General features: G+C 40.0%; 1 protein-coding gene across 1 annotated transcript in view; it reads right to left on the bottom strand.

Moving 5' to 3' along the window:
- The window catches only part of LOC142996105 (CUB and sushi domain-containing protein 1-like), a gene marked incomplete at its 5' end in the record, with an annotated part of 226,024 nt that overhangs the window by 184,859 nt on the left and 19,775 nt on the right, over positions 1-21,390 (bottom strand). The window contains one exon of the mRNA XM_076146995.1: positions 11,957-12,069. Within this exon, the coding sequence (XP_076003110.1) occupies positions 11,957-12,069 (113 nt within the window). The remainder of the gene's footprint in view (positions 1-11,956; positions 12,070-21,390) is intronic.

Below are 21,390 nucleotides of genomic sequence, written 5' to 3'. Positions count from 1 at the left end.
TAAACTTCCAGGAGTGTTGACTATTCTTTGCCATGCCAAGTGGCCTCCTCCTGACCTAAACAGCCATTTTGTGCTGTCAAACACTCTAACACACCAACTGCGCAGACAATAAATACTGCTGATCAAACACCAACTGGCCAGGACTGGACAATAGTACATAAAAGTTGCAAATTCAGCTTTCTGCAAAACAGAAGGACCGTAAAGAGGTTTGAAACTATTTTGGGTCTGCAGTGTTCCAGTTTAACTTGTGAAATGTGTTGGCAAAGCCTCTGACAGAGTGCTATCAGAGGTTCTCTTTATTTATTTAGAGCATCACGCCTCCAGTGCCTTTAAGTGTATTCTGGTCAAGGAGAAGATGCAGAGAAGATTTCAAATGGTCAATAGTGGATCTTAAGCGTGGATGTTGTGACTGGGAGGGGATTGATCAGTTCTACAAATATAACATACAAATAGATACTAAATGCATTGGTATGAACTTGCCTGTCCCCAGCCTTCAATGTGGCATTGCCTTGGTGGGATTGGTAACTCAATTATTCTATCATATAAATATTGTATACACTTTTTTTGGTTCTCTACGCTGGTACATCCAAACAATTACTATAGAAAGCACACATAAATGTCAATGTGTTTACTTTGGGAAATTTCTGGCCACTCAAACTCACAATTTGGAGCGGAGCCTTTCAGCACTTAAAATCTGTTATAGGCGCACTTGTAAAGAAGCATATACGAGCCCTGAGTGTGCTTGGCATTAACTCTGATAAAGTTCATTGTTTAATGTGGTCTCTGCTATTTGAGGCTGCTTTGAACAAAGGACAAGCTTCACAATAGCTGACATAAACAATGCTTTATGTCCCAAAAACACTGCTGGTGTTGTACTTCATTGCAGATATTACAGAGTTGACATTAAACTGTGCAGTGACCAGTCAGAATGATATATAGGAACATATAGTCTCCTTGATGCTGATGTGATGCTACTTTTTTCTGTCTATGTGTACATAGAAGTGTGTCCACGTTAACATTCCTATTATCTCTGCTCATTAGACCATGAGAGCCGCTGATCCAGATGACAAATTAATGTATGGACAACATTTTGCTGTGTTGCTATTTCTGAATAAAGTATATAAAATCTATACAGGAAATCTGCCTCACTTTGTTAAAATAACAGTGCTGTCCTGTAATGCACTCCCTTTGAAAAGCCAGTTTAATCTGACACATCTTCAATTCATACAGCAGTGCCACTGTCAGAATAACAAAGTCAGCTTTGGTCATAATGTGCCAGGTTGTCATAATCCGCTCTAACAGCCATTCCATGTTTTAAAACTGAATTGACAAGGTTAAGCCAACCACTCAGAAATCATCTGTCAGTGACACCTGCAGTGAAAGGACGGCCAACTGGCAGCGCCAAAGACAAAAGAGTTTCAGCCATTAAATGGAAGAGCTCGCTGACATGAAAGGGCAAATTCCAACTATCCAAAAAACCATCCATGTCCCGATTCCAACATGATGGTCAACGGTTGAATACTGTACATGAGTTTTGACAGCAGAGCTTCTTTTATCCTCCATATGAGAAAACCTGCTGTGATTGAGAAAGGGCAACTTCTCAATTACAATTTTTCAACTCAACTGATTTCAACATCCAGACTTTTGGCTGTGTTGGTGCAGAGCAGTCAGGGCCAAATAACACTCTGTATATTTGTGCCCATTGTGTGCGGTATATTGTGTTTTGTACAATGTCAGAATGAATTCTTAACCTTAAGTCACTAAGATCTTTTCCCTCCCATATTTAGAAGAGAGTGTTGGCTACATCAGCATAGTCACGGTTTCCCTGGTATCACTACTAAAATGTATAGACGCACGTACGTACAACTCCAATTATAGTTGGATGCATACATATCCCAGGTGGCTTTGCTTATGCTGGCGCTTTGGCTCTGAATCCCTCATACTGAAACTGTGTGTGTTCAGTCATGCAGCTACTGTATACTGTGTACTAAATGAGAGCTAAATATGATATAATCAAGTAATCTTGCAGTACAGCAGATGAGATGCTGGATTCATAATTCCTTCTTGGTACCTATGCTTATGTGTCTAACATCCCGTCATCATGTACAGGAGCAATGGGCTGAACCACGATTTGTAGAAGTAAATAGAGCATGGATTGACAGCTGGTTGCTGTGTAATGCTAACAGGCGAAGACAGACTGGAATAAAAACAAGGCTGTTATGAAGCCTGTAAGAAAGTGGATGGTTCATACTGCTTTACAGAATACAGCTGAACTAAGACCACCATCTTTATAACAGCAGGACACCCCAGTAGAGGTAAACATCCGCATGACAGATGAGGGAGAAAACCAACAAAAAAGGGAAAGTTTGACTTCTGAAACCTAGATTAGATGAAATAGGGGAGAAAAGAGCTGAAAGGCAACATAGTGCATAAGCAGAAAGAAGCTGGGTGTCCATGTTCTACCCCTTTGCATCTCTCATTTCAGCACGTCTCATGGTCAGAAATGCTAATAGTGCAGGTAAGTCGTTTTAATGGTCCTATGCACTTAAATGCCACAAAGTAACATTTGTTTATTGCAAAACCTCCAAGATACCAAACTGTCACAGAAGAGATATGAGGTGTCCCCATCCTGTACTAAATCACCCGCTACCAAACACACAAACAAGCTGATCATAATTATAATTAGTTTATGAAATATTGGAATGTAGTAATTTCAGTCCTGCAGCTAAGCAGCAGGGCACATTTTTATCGTTAAAAATAAAATGGTCAAGATAACATCACTACAAAAATCTTAATATAGGAGAAACCCAGTGTAGAGAATTCTGTGGTCTCAGAGCTCCATCTTGATGATATGCATTTTGAGAGCTAATTTCATAATAATTTAATGCATAAATCTAAAATTGAGAAATGTTCCACTTGGAGCACCTCAAAATGTACTGGCTCCAAGTCTGAAGTGCACAGTTTGGAGGATTGCAGATTGCAATTGAAAGCAACCCATTAAAATTTAACATTAAAAAAGTGTTGTAGGTGATAACGGTTTTCATAAAATATGCATGTGCCAAAAACACCGTGACTGCAATGTGACAAACATTAAAGGAACTCTGAGAACTAGAAATGTCTCCAAGTGATTGTTTGGTATGTGGATGTAACCACAATCACATGTAATTGCATGTCTATTGGATTACAGTACATTAGTTTCTCATACAACTCTCCTACAACTCTCCCTCTAACTCTCACTCTCACATACTCTTTCTCTCACTCTCTCTCTGTCTCTCTCTCTCTCTCTCTCTCTGTCTCTCTCTCTCTCTCTCTCTCCCTCTCTCTCTCTCACAGTCTCTCTCTCTCTTTCTCTCTATCTCGCCCTCTCCATAAAACCCTAACACCTTAGTGGAGGTGCGACAGCATGATGTCCAGAGTGTGTGCATGTGTGTGGGTTAGCACCTCACCTTGTCTGTAGTAGGTCTCAGCATGGTTGACAGTCTACCATACAGGGAGAGTTAAGTGTTCTATGAATGTATACCTCTCTCTCTCTCTCTCTCTCTCTCTCTCTCTCGCTCTCTCTCTTTGTCTCTCTCTCTCTCTTTCTCTCTCTCTCTCTCTGTGTACATCTCTGAGTGTGTGTGGTTCTATTTTTGTACATCTCAAACAGAATGCATCTTGGGAAAAGGTTCCCCATTTCTTCTCCCCTTCCTCTCCTTCATCCTGCCCACTCCTCTCCTCTCCTCTCCCCTCTAAAATTACTGACTGCTTGTATCTAGTAATAAATCACTTGTTTCAACAAATACAGGCTTCATTATTGAATAGTTTCGAGCTTTGTCATCCAATCTACTAATGAAAGAAAAGCAATTACCAGACACCAGGTAGCAGTAACTACATTTAATAGAAGACTCTATTTTTAACTACTGCCAAAGTGTTTGGAATTAACTGGACTTGAAAGCCCTCATAGCATTTATTCCCTCGTTTGTATTCCGTGGACGCTCTCCATCTTTGACTGCCACCCCTTCTCTCCTCTCTCCTTTCTCTCTCTCTTGGCCAAAGAAGTGCTTGATATTCCAGGGATTGTCTGCTCTCCTTTCCTATCCAGTCTACTCTTCTGCTTTCCACTCTCTCTTTCTCCACTCATCCTTTACTCTTCTCTGCTCTTTTGTTGATACAGCCTCTTATTGCTCTTGTTCTCACTTTTCATTTAAAATTTCTTCTCTCGTATGATTAGTCATCACTCTGTAGTTGTTGTTGTACCTCAAATGTCTGACTTGCTCTACTTTGTCGGCTACATCCGACCAGTGATCTTCACATGCACACCCATGTAGGTTTAAGAGGATCTGACAACTCTCTTTGATCTTAACCTGCACTCACATGTGCACACTTGTCTGCATGACTTTTAGGTAAACCCATTCAAAATTCCACATTTTATTTTATTTTTGGGTAATTTAGGCTTCAAAAAATTGATGGGTAATTATTATTATTTGATTTTAACCAAAACAATTTATTAATGTATATGTGGAATATTGGATATATTATTATATAATACTTTACATTATATTTTACATATATATAGCTAAATTGGTTATCATTCAAGTCCACAGAAAATTGCTCTTAAAAAATAGGTTCCTTCCTAAAGAAACACATCAATATAGTGACCACACTTTTATTTTGAAGGTCTAAAAAATCGGCAGTTACTCTAACTCAGTTTTGATGACTTTTTCCACATAGACAGGGATCATACATCTGTGAGTATGTTTACATAGAACAATGTGGTAACATCACCCGCATGTCCCTCATCATACAGTGCATCATATAACAGCAGAAGCATTATTCATTTTAGATGAGATGATTCAGAGCCCACAATACATCAGTGCCCAGCTAGGTTTTGCTCAGGGTTTCAGTTCAGAGGAATATAAAGTGAATAGATGAAAAGAATGGGGCGGAGGGGGTGAAATAACAACAAAATAAAAATATCTACAAACGTATAACATGGACGATGACATCCATGTTGTATGTGTGGTGGTTTTCAGGGCCACAAGCAACAAAACACTACAATCAGACAAAAGAAACAAAATGTTTCACAAGATCACATGAGAGCAATACTTCCTATAATCTCAATAAAACATGCAGGTTATATCATGGAAGATCCAGAAATGTCTCTGTATTCAGAAGTTCATTTCATTTTCCACAGCTTTGAAGTTTCCCGCAGAATGCTAGCTCGGCACTGGAAATATTATGACTGCATTACTTAATAATTAACACCATGGCTACCATTATCAATTATTATCACTATCGCCAGTGTTATCATGCTTCAATTCATGATGCAGCCTTCATGTGAACTGCAGGGCTGCATGTGAAACCAATTAAAACAATGAGTGTGTGCTGGGGTAATTTCCAGTGCAGGCGTCGGCCTTTTTCTACACATGTGAAAATCAGCTGTCATCAATGTACCGCTGCTAATGAAAATGGGAACTAGTGGACAAACACTGAATACTCCCCGAGAGTTGAACCCAAAGAAGAATCATTCATGGAATTTAAATAAGTAATTATAAAGCATGGAGGGGCCCTTTGTCATATTACAGCATAAAGCAATATTTCAGGGATTTGAAAAACACCATTGGTGGTGGAATAGCGACTAGAGAAATCAATACTATTATAGCATCCACAATCAGGTAATCTCACCAATGGTCCATGACAATCCTCACACCTTAATAGGCGGGACCCTTTCCTGGATCCTTTGGACTTAATTCAAGCCCTGGAACCTGGCACTACCTGGGTGGTTAGAAAGTCAAGTCTGATGTCTGATCTGTGTGGTTATGACTGAAACACACACATTTGGCAAGTTGAGACTAAAATACCATAACCTTTTATTTTCCACTCACCTAAGGTTTTTGGATGTCAGGCTTATCTGAACTGCTCAAATACACAATCTGTGAAACAATTTATCAGCGATGACCGAGAGATGTCTGCAAGGCGAAACATCTGGGCCTGTTAGGGACTGAAATCACGACCACAGCATCTATGTGTGACAGCCAATGGGAGTGGAAGTTGGAGGAGTCGTACTATCTGCAACAAAACGTCAGACAGAACTCCTCCCTCTATCTTCCTGAATGTATTTCTGGAGAGTTTTCTCACGCATGGCTCTGCATCATTTCCTGTGTCACTTCTCACACATGTTTTCATGACTAAGCGTAGGTGACACATTTGAAGCAGTGTCGATGATCCCTATCACACACCACACACCACAATTACTTTACCCTTACCCTTCTCCTTACCAGCCTGGAATGTTCCTTTCAGCAAGGCAACATATTGACGTTTGCAAAGCGGCCAACACAATTGTACTTGTGATTGTACAAGCCATTTTTCATGCAGTTAATGACCGCACTAAGAGCAAAGTTACCCCTATTAACCTCAAGGAGGGTCACAGTTGGGGTACAGCAGATAAAAAGTGCGATGTCCAAACCACTTAGATGGCATATTGACTTTGCTACATGGTGGGAATTTGATGACACACTGCAAGTAGCCTCTCTGTGTGTGTGTGTGTGTGTGTGTGTGTGTGTGTGTGTGTGTGTGTGTGTGTGTGTGTGTGTCTTGCGTGCGTCAGTAAGAGACTTGGCTCCAATAACATGCTTTGATGATGGTGGTATCACCCTTCAACACTCTCCTTTCCCCCAACTGTGGACAAACACAACAACATACGCACACACACATACACCCTAGGATAGTTGACATTGCTGCTTAGATCGATGAAGCTGACTACTGCTGGCTTCAGTAACAACAGCGTTATATGACACACTCCCACAGTGAAGAGCTTCCTATGGTGCTCCAGTCAATACGGGTTAATGGTGCGGAGGACTGCCTCTCCCCTCTTCCTCTCTCGCTTTCTTGCATTCGCACTGCTGCTCGCTCGCTCTTCTACTTGCTTTTATCTCCCCTGTACACACATTCACAATATGTAGCAGCAGCTGACTGTCCAAGTTGACAAATCCACCCGGTGCTACTTCCTTCCTTTAATGATTTGCTGTGTTTGTGCTGAGGAGCTTCCCCCTGACGAATCCCTGGGCTCTGACTAAACTCACTAACCCTTTATACTCAATGAAGGTCACAAGATACTGATAGTAGCAGGGGATAACAGGTCGATATCCAACTAAAATAAGCTGTTCACTTGTTTCAGAAGTTCAAAAAAACCTCAGTTTCAATCAAATACTGTACATATGCTGTAATTGCACTTTCCAGTTTTATCTGCAGTCTGTCTATTTTTGCTGCAGCATCATTTCCGTGTGTTTGTGTTCTCATGTTCACGTCCGTATATGCACGTTCTATTTTGACGCATCCTGCCATATACATCAAAGCAACATTTATAAACCTCATATTATGTTTACACCATGCCCATTAATATTAGCCACATAAACCATTTTCACTTCAAACAGCTAATATTTAGCTTGTATATAAATAAATATATGCATATGGTATTAGCCATTTCATCAGTAAACACATGACCCATTTGCAGGCCAAGATAATCAAAAGGAAATCCAAATGAATTTATTTTCCTTTAGAGTGATTCAAGCTTGTTTACCCTTTAACTTTTACCCACACAGACGGAGCCTGTTGCTGCAGCCAAATCCACAAGCTCAATTACTATTTGACATGATGACATCAGTTATTAACAGTGTGAATATAAATGTTAAACACATATACGCCTATTTCTGGCTACTTCTCTTCCTCCATCATCAGTAAACAGCATGATAAGGAGGAAAATGTGTTTTAAATTACTGCTGGTGGCAACAGCTGATCAAAGCATCCAAATAGACACAAAAGTTTAGATATACAAGTGGGATGTTGACACTTTTCTTTTGCGTAGTCAAACTTTTCGGTCCCAGGTGCTTGGAAGGGGAGAGAGGCTCATGCATATTAAAATGTTTTTGTGGACATGCAAACAGCACGAGCACCACGGTTCAGCTGATGATTTCTAAATCTGCTTTGCGTTGATTGTTTTCTATCTGGAGAGCCGGGCCAACTGTGTTGTACTTTGGAATTTAAAAGGCCAACTGGCATTCAACCTGAGGCATTAAAGCTGCCAAGCTGTGAGTCAGAAAGTGAAATACAACAGAAAATGGATTTAAAATGCGGCAGCCAAGAAAATTACAGAATGAAACGGGCAACGGTTATAAATTCATCGAGGTTACATTTTTGGCAGCAACAAATTTGACATAAAATATCTGTATATTTGGAGCAAACTGAGTCAGAACCTCCTAATATATAAATAAATACTCAAGACACAGTAGATTATTTGATTATAATTTTTTTCTAAAATTTTACCATATGTTACTGCCAGTTGACTAAATTGACTGTAAATCGTGACATCAACAACCACTTAACCTTTACTGAACACGCTGCATTTGTCTTGTGCTGATTTGCTCTGCATAAATAGCGTCAGCAGGATTAGGTCTCTGTCTGCGTGTGAAGCTCAGCTCCTCTTTCAGCTGGAATCTCACATCTTGACTACACTGCAATGCTGAAACCATTTCAAATACTCAGTGTGGCATTGTGTCTAGTTTTCAACTTTCATCGCTTCATTGCATTCAAGGCCTTGATGCTGGCCTACAGCCAGAAAGGCACCCACCTACCTGGGCTTTCCATTCAGGGCTGTGCTCCTTCTCTGGCACAATACGCTCTGCAAATGCATGATTCCTAATGCAGTCTACACAATACCGCTCTAAATGTCTAGCTAATTTAATTCTTCGGTCCTTTAGTGGTGGAATCACCTACGTAACTCACTATTCAATTAGTTTAAACCTTCTTGGTCATTCAATAAAGGCCTGAAGATTAAACTTCTTCGATGACAGCATCCCACCTAGAAGGTGTAGGCTGTACAAATATAATATCAATAATCTACTTGACATAACCTTATATTTAAAAATAATCTGCACGCTATACATCAAAGTAATATGATGCCATGCAGCTCATCTACAGAGGTGCAATTGTTCTAGAGGAGAGGTGATGTCAATATAAAGAACACGTAATAAATAATCAGCCAATAATAGGCCTCCATGTAAATTACTTCATATTTTTATATTACAACATGTTTTGTATTGATATAATTGATATTCAATCTTATTGTTATTATTTTCAATTGCTTCCAAATTTAGAATACATTGAAATAGTCAAAACAATAGACACAATGCCCCAAAAAACAATATTGTGCCATACTTGTTTTTGGCCACAAGATCATTATCTTGTTTCCATGCTGGCCATGAGATAGACTACGGCTTATTTAACTTGTTCCCTTACGTCAAACAATCTTTCTTCTGAGTAGAATCATGTCTGAGGATCCAAAGTCTCTAAACAAACTTAGCAAACTTTTAGCATTTCGTCCAGTAGATGGTGACTACAGGCTCCTTCAACAGCCTGTACAAAGCTTTGCATCAAGTCAGCAAGATTTCCAAGCACCAACAACTGTTCCTAATGGATTACACCCTCGTCTCAGAGAGACAGACAGAGAGAGCAAGAGAGAGAGAGAGAGAGAGAGAGAGAGAGAGAGAGGGGCAGAGAGGGAAGAGAGTACACACACCAACAAATTTACATGTTGTAATACAATGTACCAGTTATACCCCATCATAACCCAAACCTATACTAAGTGAGCCAAAACAGCAAATAAGCAAACACACACACACACACACACACACACACACACACACACACACAAACACAGGCCTGCTTCTCTCTCTCCTCCCTTTCTTTTCTCTTCTCTCCCTGCTCCTCTTATCTTTATTCTTTCTCCGTTCTCCCTTTATTGCTTTTCCAGCGCAGTCCCAGTGTAATCTACATCAGTCATCCCTGAAGGCATGTATGCATCTGTGCGGATACGTGTTTGTGTGTGAGTGTGTTTAATGTGCAAAATCCTTTTAAAGGGTTTCCAAGATTCATTTTTTACCAGACGTCCCTCGACAGGAGAGGAGACTGCAGCAAACCAGAGAGGGGGCGGGGGGGTGACTTGAAAACCTACTCAGCCATACGTGTGTGTGTGTGCATGTGTGAATGTGTTTTGTCATACATATTGTAACACATGATCAACATATGAGAGGTGACTTCACTAGGCGGAACAAAATACATGTTGGCAGCTTTGTATAGATGTAGCAACTTGTTTACATTTGCCAACATGGGGAACACTGCTTGTGTCCCAATTCCCAAATTAGTCCTTTGGTGTAGAACTATTTGTCCTGGTATCCTAGTGTCCACCTTGGCACGCCTTAAGTGCTTTAGAGGTGGTTGTAGTTCTTGCTAAGCGAGTGATGAAAACTCATTTGACCTTCTACAAAAAGATGAGATATTCATGACACAGCACACATGACAGTCAAGGCCTCCAAACTGTGTTCCCGTTGGAGTGTCTGATAGCTTTGTGAAGCACTTTCACACTGTTAAAGTATAAAACAAAATGTTTTGAAAGGAATAAGAATAGTCCCATTTGCAAAAAAATTGTAAACTCATTCAAACAGATGTTACTACGCCATCATACAGACCTTATACTCCCGATCTATCTTTGTCGTTGAACTTAAACACTGTAAAGGCTACTCATGCTTACACAAACCAAGATTTAGGCCGCAGTGGTTTGAACTGATTCAGACTTACAGTTTCAAATACCTGACTGTGACTGTGTGAGCTGTAGGGCTAACGCCTGTTTTCAGTGAGATGGGATCATTACACTGACAGGATCATCTTATGGAAAACATACACATACATATCCATACGATTCAAATAACAGTTCATTTTTCTAGTCACTTGTGACCATCAACTACATGATGTGTGTGATTGTTTTCTACTCCTAATATTTTTACTCTTTTCACTCAGCGATGTGTTTCCTTAAATTAATCTCCGCATACCCGGATGCCCCATCTGTGAAACATTTTGCAATAGCCTGTTTAAATGACTTTAACCACAATAGCTAGAATCATCATTCTTATTACGTCTGAAAGCTTAGGCTTTAAGTCTTTAGTTGTGTATTGTTCCCCTTTGATAAAAGGACAGAATAGAGCACCGCGGTGCAATCTACTTTGTGCATCAGTTTTATAGTTTAGCATTGTGCATAGAGTAAAGGAAGGGATTTCTAGGGATTCTAATCAAGCTGCACAAACTGAGCAGGTGGTACTTTAGTTAAAAATTGTTCCTTTGACTTAAAACTGAAAACACATCGGCAGCACAGTGACACTCAGCTGATTGATTTCATCATGGAGCACAGATTAAATACTTTAACTTAGATTCAATTACGTGTGTGAATGTGTGAGTGTGTGTATACACCAACTTCAAATCACACACATTAGAACAACATATAGCAAGATGGAGATCAAAACACGCACTAATGTAAACATACACCCATAAATATATAAATCAGTGCACTCTACATACAATTAGATGACTTTGGTATAATAAATACATGCATACATAGTTTATTTAGTACATGCAAGCTAACTAATGGCGGCAAAGCCCAGATGACACTGGGTTGTGAGCTGAAAATGGTTTGTCCTGTCCTTGGTTGTGTCTATTATATTTCTGCAACTAATTTGATTGATTGATGAACAGAGTTTGCTCTATAGTTTGTCACTACAGTAAGTCAGCACTCAATATCAATTACAACTGACTTTTAAGTTATGATCACAGCAGCAACATCCTAACACAGAGACAAGCCAATGATTTGAAAAAAATATACAATTCAATTATACGCTCATCAAACCACAGCAAAGCAGTCATGTAGATTGCTGTCACCTGGTGTCTAAAGCTCTTAACAAGCACAGTCTGCATAAGCAACAATTAAAACATCTGTATGTATCATATTTGACTGGAAAACTAGAGCAAAATATATAGAAACATGTTTTATGGTAACCAATACCTATCACCATTAGTTAAGTCCATATAAAAGCTCCAGCAGTATTGCCAACTCTCGTTTGCATTTGTGTGTTATGACAAATAGTCTTACCTTCATATATAGCCTTGAAGCCCTGTGCACTGACAGCAAAGTCAGTGGTAAACCACAAAGCCAGTATAGATCCACTGCTGACTATAGGAGAGGGCAGCATGAATCCTGACAACCTGCAAACAGGGAGAAATGTTAGAAATGGAAACTGCAGCAAAGCACAGCATGACAGCCGACAGCAGAAAACAAAACAATAAGCAGCATCGACTCAAAAACATGGAAGAGTAAATAAGCAAATAAAATCTCAAATACGATTTGTGCCCAGTGGTGGTATTGTGGTTATGGCCACACACCCTGCTGGCCTGAGATCGGATCCCACCAGGACTCCTACTTTTTTATCTTGCAGACTGTGCTGTTCTTAAGTTACCTGCTGTCTTCCTCAATGATGAAACAGTAACTAAGGGGACTTAATTTGCCCACTCAATTTATAGAAAATAAATAACCCACTTACAGAGTTACACTGGACAAGTGCCACTATTCATGATAATTATTAATTAATAATAATAATTATTATAATTTAATGAAACCATTGTTTTTTTAAAGGCTAATCAGAATTGATTGGAGGTCGCAGTAAACAAGAACACTTAACTGCTGACTTTAGGAGAGTGCAATCAATGTAATTACAAACAACTTCACAACAACAAAAAAACACTTGAAAAAAACAGAATAGTGCCAGTAGCAACTAATTTAACATTTAAGTAGTGGGGCAGGAAAGGTGAAGGGAGGCAGAAAAAAGGGAAAAGCAAGAAAAACAGGGATGGAAATGAAGAGCGGAGAAAGCTCAGCATCAAAAATGGGATTGAAATGCTGCCACAAATGAAGCAGTTCTGACAATGAGCCTGGGTTGTGCATTACTGGCACTGACTTCATATAAATTCATCTTTCATCATATGAAAGGCCGGCTTACAGAAAGGTGGGCTAGGATGGCAGAGAGACAGACTCTATGTGTAACAGAGAGGGTTTAGAGAAAAGGGAGAGGGAGGCATACAAATGGAAGACAGTAAAAAGAAGAGTGGAGTAACCCATTGAACTACTGAGCCAGACAGAGGACAGTGAAAAGAGAGAATGACGGAAACTGATTCATTTTATTTTTCTAGCCTCAAAGCAAGGACACAAAGGACAGACGGGCACGGATGAAGGGTGCATGCCAGAGAGGGGAAGAGAGAGAAGAGCGCACAGGAGACAAAAGAAAAGGACGGATGAAAAGAAGGCGGAAAAAGATGGGGGGTGTTCTTGAAAATTGTTTGTAGCGTCAAAAAACTCAAACCTTTAGATCGAAGCATATGTGCTGGTCTAGAACCTCTAATCATGTCAAGTTTTTCATGTTTTACAAAAACAAGCAGTCAGATTTTTGTGGCTACTGTGCACCTTTCGACCAATAGAGGGCAGAGCAGGGCAACATGTTCACTAGCACGGCAGGCTACATTGGCGACGGAAAATCTGTAGAAGCCAGTGCACCGAGTGGCACATACACGACATGTCTTCACATTAAAGAAAAACATTATTAGATTACAAAGACCACAAAAGAGAAACCATCCGTGTTAAAGCATAATAGTAAATTTCAATACATTTGTACAAGTCATGCTAACCAATCACAAGTGGCCCAAGGCGACTCTGCATACTGCCACCAACAGAAGTGAAGCCCAAGCAAACATTAGATTTGTGGTGCCAAGTTACAGTGTCCATAGGAACAGGAACAGCATCAGTTTTAGTCCAGAAGAAAAGCAGAACTTCCATCAGGATTTTAGATTGGAGTCTACAGATGTCCAACTAAGTAAGGTGTTGTGTGAGGCTTTTCGCGGAGCTGTCGCCACTTTTCTGAGTCATCACCACCAACTTGTATCAGCAGTTGGAAGAAGAACCACCGCCTCTGTATGTTTAGTACACGGCTAAAAATTCAAATGGAAGCAGCGCAGCTCCAGCTGAGGCCAAACAAGCCAGTATGCCAGAGACGTTTACTGCTGGAACACCTTTTGAAAAGGGCACGCAGGCACCATGAGGTCATATCACCTACACAGGCCAGCAGCAAGCGATGGGGCATCTTGTTACTAACCTCCATTACAACAGAGCAGACCCACAGTTTGTTAGCAGAGTAAGAGATTTCAAAACGTATCTAAACACTGGATAGACAGATTTCATATCTTTAAATTCTTATCTTTGCAATAGAATATAGAACAGCTAACATTTGGATGGTATCTCATGTGCTAATGCCCCATCACATTTTAAATCTAGAACTCAGTGTGAATGAGTGAATATTCAACCGAAGCTTGACTTAAATTATTACCACAAGTCAAATTGCAATCGCAAAATATAAAATACTGTAAAAACCATTTTCCCATATCATTCAGCACTACTACACAAGTTAATTCATTATAATTTACAAGTGTTGGATTGTTTGAGAAGAATAAGCACTTAACAACAAGCACACTTTCGCAATCATTTTATTGTAAGTTTTTTGCTGGATTTATCTTATTCGTTTGGAACACTTCTCAGTAAATAAAGAAAAGAAGGAAGGGAAGAAATCCATAATTTATATCAAGAGAGATGCAGAGATTACAAATGGCTGGAGACTAATTAATGTATTATTTACACCAATAGGCAAAACGAGTAGCATCCAACATTCAGTTCTGCAGCTGTGTGCTTCACTAAACCACAAGAACAGTGTCTGCAGGCTGTCAAGAGATGAGCAGCCGAATGAATCACCGGACAGCCTGCTGTATCTGAGTGTGTGCAGGCAGTGTGAGCTATGATCACCATGCAAGTCAAATTCAGGTTTCCAGCATACAGTTTATGAACTAGGAGTAGAATTCTTCTAATTTCCTATTTAGCATGATTAGGGTTTTCAGAGTATTGTTTAAGGACGTGTGTGTTTATGAAAATCTGGGTTTTAATTGGGAAGCTTTATTGAACTTGGTGAATAAAATGTTGTGACTGCATATCGGCTATTAAACTGTTTTCTACTGGAGAGATTTGTTTTATTTAGAGTCATAAAATACCAACTGTTTATCCCTCCTCCTGGTCCCCCAACAAGTCCCTACACAACCCTGACCCCTCCATTTCTGACCTTCTCACCATATATCATGACTCGGTATGGCATTGACTTCTATCGCACCTCCCATATTGTCAACCAGACAGCCAAGTACCTGCTTAGGCTCTCATAAATCACCTTGGTGGCCCACAGGGGACAGTGGTTACGTTTGAACATGAATATTTCACCACTCAACAAATAAAATGTGAACAAAGTGAAATTGGTTCTCCTAATTACTGGGGCCATGTTTTGCTCCCTTATTTTTAATTTCATGGGCGTATGAACATTCAAGGGCATTTTACTCTGTGTCTCTGTTAATTTCTAACACTGGCCAGAGCTACAGAGTTTGGCTGTGTAATATTAATAAGAACACATTATTATGGAATTCTGATTATTGTGGGTATTATGAGTATTAATATTATAATGATAGGATAAATAAAGTCTTCAGTGATGTAAAATGTATTCTTGTATTGTGTGCAAATCTCCAGGGATCACTGTGGGCGGGTGGTGGTTCTGTGTATGAATGAGCAGGATATGAAGCAATCGTAACCAATTTCAACTTAATCAATGAAATTATCCTGTACTGCTCCTGTAACAGTAGAAGTGTAAATTTGCTCTCCAATGTCAGCTGTGACACGCCAGCACCATAAGCTGAATTGAATGGTGAAGTAGATGATGATGGAGTATATCTCTTAAAAATAGAACAGAACAAACACTGTATGTACCATGTATGTACTTTATGATTTGCTGTGATCAAACAGGATCAAACAAGAATCACATAAAGAAGGATGATGGCAGCTTCCCATGAGCACTGTATTATAGGGTGCTCTATGTGCAAAAGAACATCATTATTACTAAGAGCATGTACCCATATTATATACTAGTCTATTCAAAGGGCCATTCCTTTAAACAGCTGTGCAGTTTCAGAATGGAGTCTTATCTTAAAGTCAGTGAGATCATTTCCCCCTCACCTATCAGATCTGCAGTGTCACTGTCACAGAGCCTTACTCTCATATTGGTGTTAAGTTTCATGACTGTGACATTTTGCCACAGTGGATAACTCACGCTTGCCTCAATGATTTCTGGGCCACCACTACGCCAGAAAGCATGAAGGATCTGTCACCAGTCACCAAAGAGGACCAACAGTTGTACATCCAAAATGAGCATGAGGCACCATAATATCCTGGAAAGTCCTGCCGGCTGCTTCACACACCTTCATATTAGCCATTGCAACTTTATAAATCGTCATGAAATACAACTGCCTTCAACAAAACACAGCACTGTGCATCCAAAGTAGTACTGTGATGACTTCGCCTTAAACGAACTTTGTGAAAGACAACAAATGGAGACAAAAACAAGTGATCAAAGACGCAGATAAAGTGACAAGCCAGCCAATATTCAGAAATGATGTGATGTAATGATAAGAAACTGCACTCCCCAGGAAAAGACAACAGAACGCTAACAGAACCCATAAAGGTGATGGCGAAGCAAAGTACAAAAGTACAAACAAAGAGCATAACTAAAGTAACTGAAGGATTATCATTATTTTTCAGGACTTTGTGACTCATCACCTTTGTCTCACTCCCCAGACACACATGTGCGATTTCCTGCTGTACTCGCATTCTAGAATGGAGAATTCGACCCACACCCAGACTCTATTGAGGCTATATCTTAACGCGTGTGGGAGAGGAAGCAAGACTTAATACATACTGTATATTTCAAGCAAAACACATTCTAAGAACCCACAAATCACACACCAAGAGACACACAACAGACAAGCATTACCATTGTGTTTCTTGGCATATAAACAGGTGTTGTGTTTTGAGTCTAACACTGCACGGAGAAGAAGATCGATGAGACTACCCTGACAGACATGCACGAAAGTAAGGTAACGAGCACTAATCGTCTAGCTGTCATTTTGCTGATGGCCCGGCATGATTACATGATTCCCTCTCTGCTTCTGCTCTTCTCTTCTCCTCTTTCTGTCCATGAATTTGTGTCAATCTCTCCTCGCATCCTCCTCTATCACCTGAACACCCACACATTTATCTGCAGCTATTGGACATTTGCACAAAAAAGAGAGCTTAATTTGGAGTATGTGACCACTTACAGAGGCAGACGATAGTCAAAGGGGTCAAGTAGGTTATGTAATCATTCAGACAGTCATTCAAGTCCAAAACCAGACAAAGACTTTGTCTGTGTGTCATTACTTTGCATTGTGCATCCACCAGGCCGCCCATCTGTTTCTACCTTTTTAGCAGTCTGTCACTCTGGCTGCCCATCAGTGTGCCAGCATGTCTCATTTTGGCTTTGACTCTTACAGGTAGACTACTGTAACAACTGTTAAAGCGAGGAAATTTCAGACTAGATGATTAAATTGAGTACTTATGTATGTGCTATCTGGCCATCAGTAAGCCAGTCTTACCTTGTCGTCTTGGGTTTCTACACAAGTTTCACCTTCTCTTAACCAAAGAGAAAAATAACGTTAGAGTTTCTTATTGTATGTGTTTCTCCTCCTTACCCACTTATCCTTGCGGGGTTGCCGTTTTGCTGGAGCCTATCCCAGCGGTTGGTAGGCAAGAGGCAGGGTGCACCCTGGATAGGTCAGCAGTCTATCTCAGGGCAAGCACACAGAGACAGGCAACTACGGGCAATTTAGATTTCAATTCACCTATGCTGCATGACTGTAGGTGTGGGCGGAAACCGGAGCACCTGGAGGAAACCCACGCAAACATGGGGAGAACATGCAAAGGAATTGAGCCAGGACCTTCTTGCTGCGAGGCAAGAGTGCTGGCCACTGAGCCACCATGCTGCTCATCCAGAGAGTAAAAGCATTTGCTCTGGTAAGCCTGGAATAACAACAGTTTCTACCAGTCTTGTAGCATAAAGTAAAGACAACCAGCTTGCCAGTGAAGCCGACCTGCTGGGACATGAAAAATGCAGCATCAGGGGCTGTTTGTCTGCTAGATGGTGGTCTCATTTGCTTGTGGTAATTATAGCAATGTCTCTAAAACAATGGTTCATTACAGTATTTAAGTTTAAATGTTTAACCCTTGTCCCTGTTCTGATTTCCTCTGATACTTAACAATGCAGAGTGCATGCTGTGCAATCTGACCTCACACATGGTTGTTCCAGCAATGGCTGTGTCAATCTGTATCAACCACTATTCAACTGAGCCAAATCAACAGCAATGTTGGCTGCCTGGATATGACTTGTTGGTTGAAATCCACAAAGCAGCAGGGGAAATCTTGGCAAGGGAAGTGGAGGGAAAACTCATACAATGACCATTGTCTTTGACCAAAGCACTTGACCTCTACTGGGTTGCTCTAGTGGAGTTTGGAACAAGGGACATGACTTGACTGTGATGGACAGATATAAAAAAGAAAAAGAGAAAAAAAGAGTTGAGTGAAGTGAAACAAGCCACAATTTGTTATTTGTCTTTTCATAAGTGAGGTTTGCTGATCTTGTTTCTTTGAAGGTTTCTTTAAAGATAGTGGAGGTGGACACACTCACGTCCGGAGAAATCACAGTACCTGATGCGATTTCAATGGTTGTTGAGAGCTACAGAAAACATTGTTGTTGTAAAGCCTGATCTAACTCCTGTCTATTGACTCATTTTTAAAACTCTTTCACTTTCACTGCTCAGAAAACACACAGCCAGTCTACATGCGTACATATATATTCTATACACTTACTATGTAAATCGATGCATTCCCTTATGCTACCCAGCAGAACACTGTTGGAAATCAGTCTTACCAACATAATAACCTCTGTTAGGTATTGAATTCAAATGTTATATTGTTGTTTATGGGCTTAGTATAGTCCATGTTCCTTTGGACACGTTGATGCCCTATTAAATTAATATGACAAATGTAAAACAAAGCATTTTCCTACGTCCATGTAAACACATTTTTTGTTAGATACAGCCGTGTATAGATTTCAGACGCCTGGGAAAAATGTAACAGCCAAAGTCCAAAGAAACCAATGTAAGCTTATAAAGGAAATAGACACTGTTTTTCATCATATCCAAGAGAGATTTGGTTTCTATTTGCGGCCACTTCACACACTTCACACTTAAGGATGCATGTGGCCCTGGCTGAGACTCTGTCTACTGTCTTTGCAGTTTAATCCATTTTTTAAGTCTGTCTTCTGGAACGCTGGTCCATCAGTGACACGACAAAGGTAAATGGATTGAAAAGAAGTGGCTCTAGTGGAGGAGAAAGACACTGAGAGAGATGGACAGAGGGCACAGCGGTTTATAAAAGAAGAAAATTGAAAAAGGAACTTAACACAAAGGGGACAATAGCCTAACTAATATCGCAGTCGGGGAGAAAATTTGAAGAGAATAAGGTGGTGACATAGATCCAACTGTCTGATAGGTTTGTTAACTGACTGGTAAGTGTGTTAGTAAGTAAGTGTGTGAAAATTATTGTTGCAAATGTGGCGGAAGATCTGGAGAATTGAGGCCGTGAACCCTCTTGTGGTAAATGCCGTAATTGTGGGATTTTCCCGAATCAGATTCTACCAGCAGGATACAGAGACGTGATATTCATTACAAAGCATTCCATGTGTGACTTACTATCAGGAAGTAAGAAGGATTTGCAAATTCTACAAATAAGTGTTCTTAAAAAGTTACATACTGTACTGTGCCATAAAGTGCCATAAAGTTGAAGTAGTAAATTAATGAAGTAGCTGAGAAGCTGACAGAGAGTTTAATGATTCTGAATAATCCAAGCTGTCTTTGAATGCAGCATAATAAAATCTACCAACACCTGCTGTAAAGCAGTTTGTTCTAAGAGAAGAAGGATCGTTGAGCTTGTAAACAGATGGTGCCAGCTCAGAACCTTACTGACACAATTTTGGATTCTTGCGCTGTGAGTAAAAGCAGACTCAGCTGAACATAATGATATGTATGATGTCAAAGTTAGGGCTGTTTAAAGTATTGGGATGTAATGATGATGAGGCACTTCCTAGAATTCAAGTGAATTGGGGGAAGCCATTACCTTAACTTCAACATTAATATTTCAAACACACTTGTCACATAATCACACTACTATGTGAGAGAGGAAAAGCAGATGGACATTTCCATGTATAATTCATATATGAAGAGTGAAAACTGTAGAAGCAAGAGCAGGTTGCTTTTCTGTTTAGACTTAAAGAGGTGGGCAGAAGCAAAACTGCATATTTCATTAAAAAAAAAAAAAATGTGTCTCAGTTTCTGAATTGTTGGCATTGTGTGGATTTAAGGTTTAAACACAGAAAAGTCAATATAAAACTGAAAAATGTGGCATCATTTGTGATTATACTAAACAGCATTTATGGAAGATGAGTACCGTGGCTTCATTTAATGCCCCCAGCCTCACTAAATAATCGCCCCTGGCAAATGGACAGAAAAGACTGTTCAGGGCCGTTATTACCATTATTTAGGCTAATGTGAGAAGAGAAGAGAAGAGAAGAGAAGAGAAGAGAAGAGAAGAGAAGAGAAGAGAAGAGAAGAATAGAGAAATGAAGGATTTAATTCTGAAATGGAATTTCCCTTTTTTGGCCTCAGGGAAATCACAGTACACACACACACACACAGTGTGTATCTGCACTACTTGAGTGCCTTGCTCAAGTGCATTTTGGGAGTGGGTGGCATTTGATTTCTGCAATAAAAAGGTAAGAACCTTGGTTTACCCAGTTGTCCTCAAGCAATTCCATGCTGTGTAAAGGCTTTTCGTTTCAACCAGCAACTCCAGGATGCCTGTTAACCAAAGCATGGTTGTCTGCTGAGGCCTGTGTGTGTGTGTGTGTGTGTGTGTGTGTGTGTGGGCGGGGGGGGCAGGGGGGGAGTACCTGCTGCTGTTGTTCAGGTGTAATTACTTTGTACAAAGAATTCACACGTGATGTCATTTTATGGGAAAACATAAGTGTTTTTTTTTTACATGTGTTAAATCTATCCTTCTGCCCTGTGAAGGACGCATTGACCTGGAACCCATGAAATGAGACACAGCCCAAGAGACAATAACAGTAAATTACAACAGACGAACCCTGAATTCAAAATGTGTCACAAGTAAATGTTGAGTAAAAAAATATTATAAAATGCTGTGATATGATAACAAAAGTGTGTGAAGCAGGTGAGGAAACCTTGAATATTAATAACACTGTATTCAAAGAGGAAGAAGAACAGGGGGGTCATGTGGCTGGAATTTAATTGTGTCAGGTCACAGGTGGTTGTGGTGACACCTGGTGTGGCAGTGGAAAGGAACCTGCTGACAAATGGTCACAACAAAAGTAGTATCTTCTTTCAATTCTGTCCTTATGCAACAACGTGTAAAACATAACTAAATAGCAAAGTAATATGTAACATTTTTTCATGTGCATCAGTTAAAAAATATTGACTTTTCATCAGCACTCAGGTTTGAAATTT

The sequence above is a fragment of the Genypterus blacodes genome, unplaced genomic scaffold (genome assembly GCF_046128005.1).
Source record: "Genypterus blacodes isolate CSIRO-AG114 ecotype Tasmania unplaced genomic scaffold, CSIRO-AGI_Gbla_v1 ptg000036l_1, whole genome shotgun sequence".
Lineage (NCBI taxonomy): Eukaryota > Metazoa > Chordata > Actinopteri > Ophidiiformes > Ophidiidae > Genypterus > Genypterus blacodes.
Note: the sequence above shows the minus strand (reverse complement) of the source record. Positions and strands in the feature narration are given on the sequence as shown.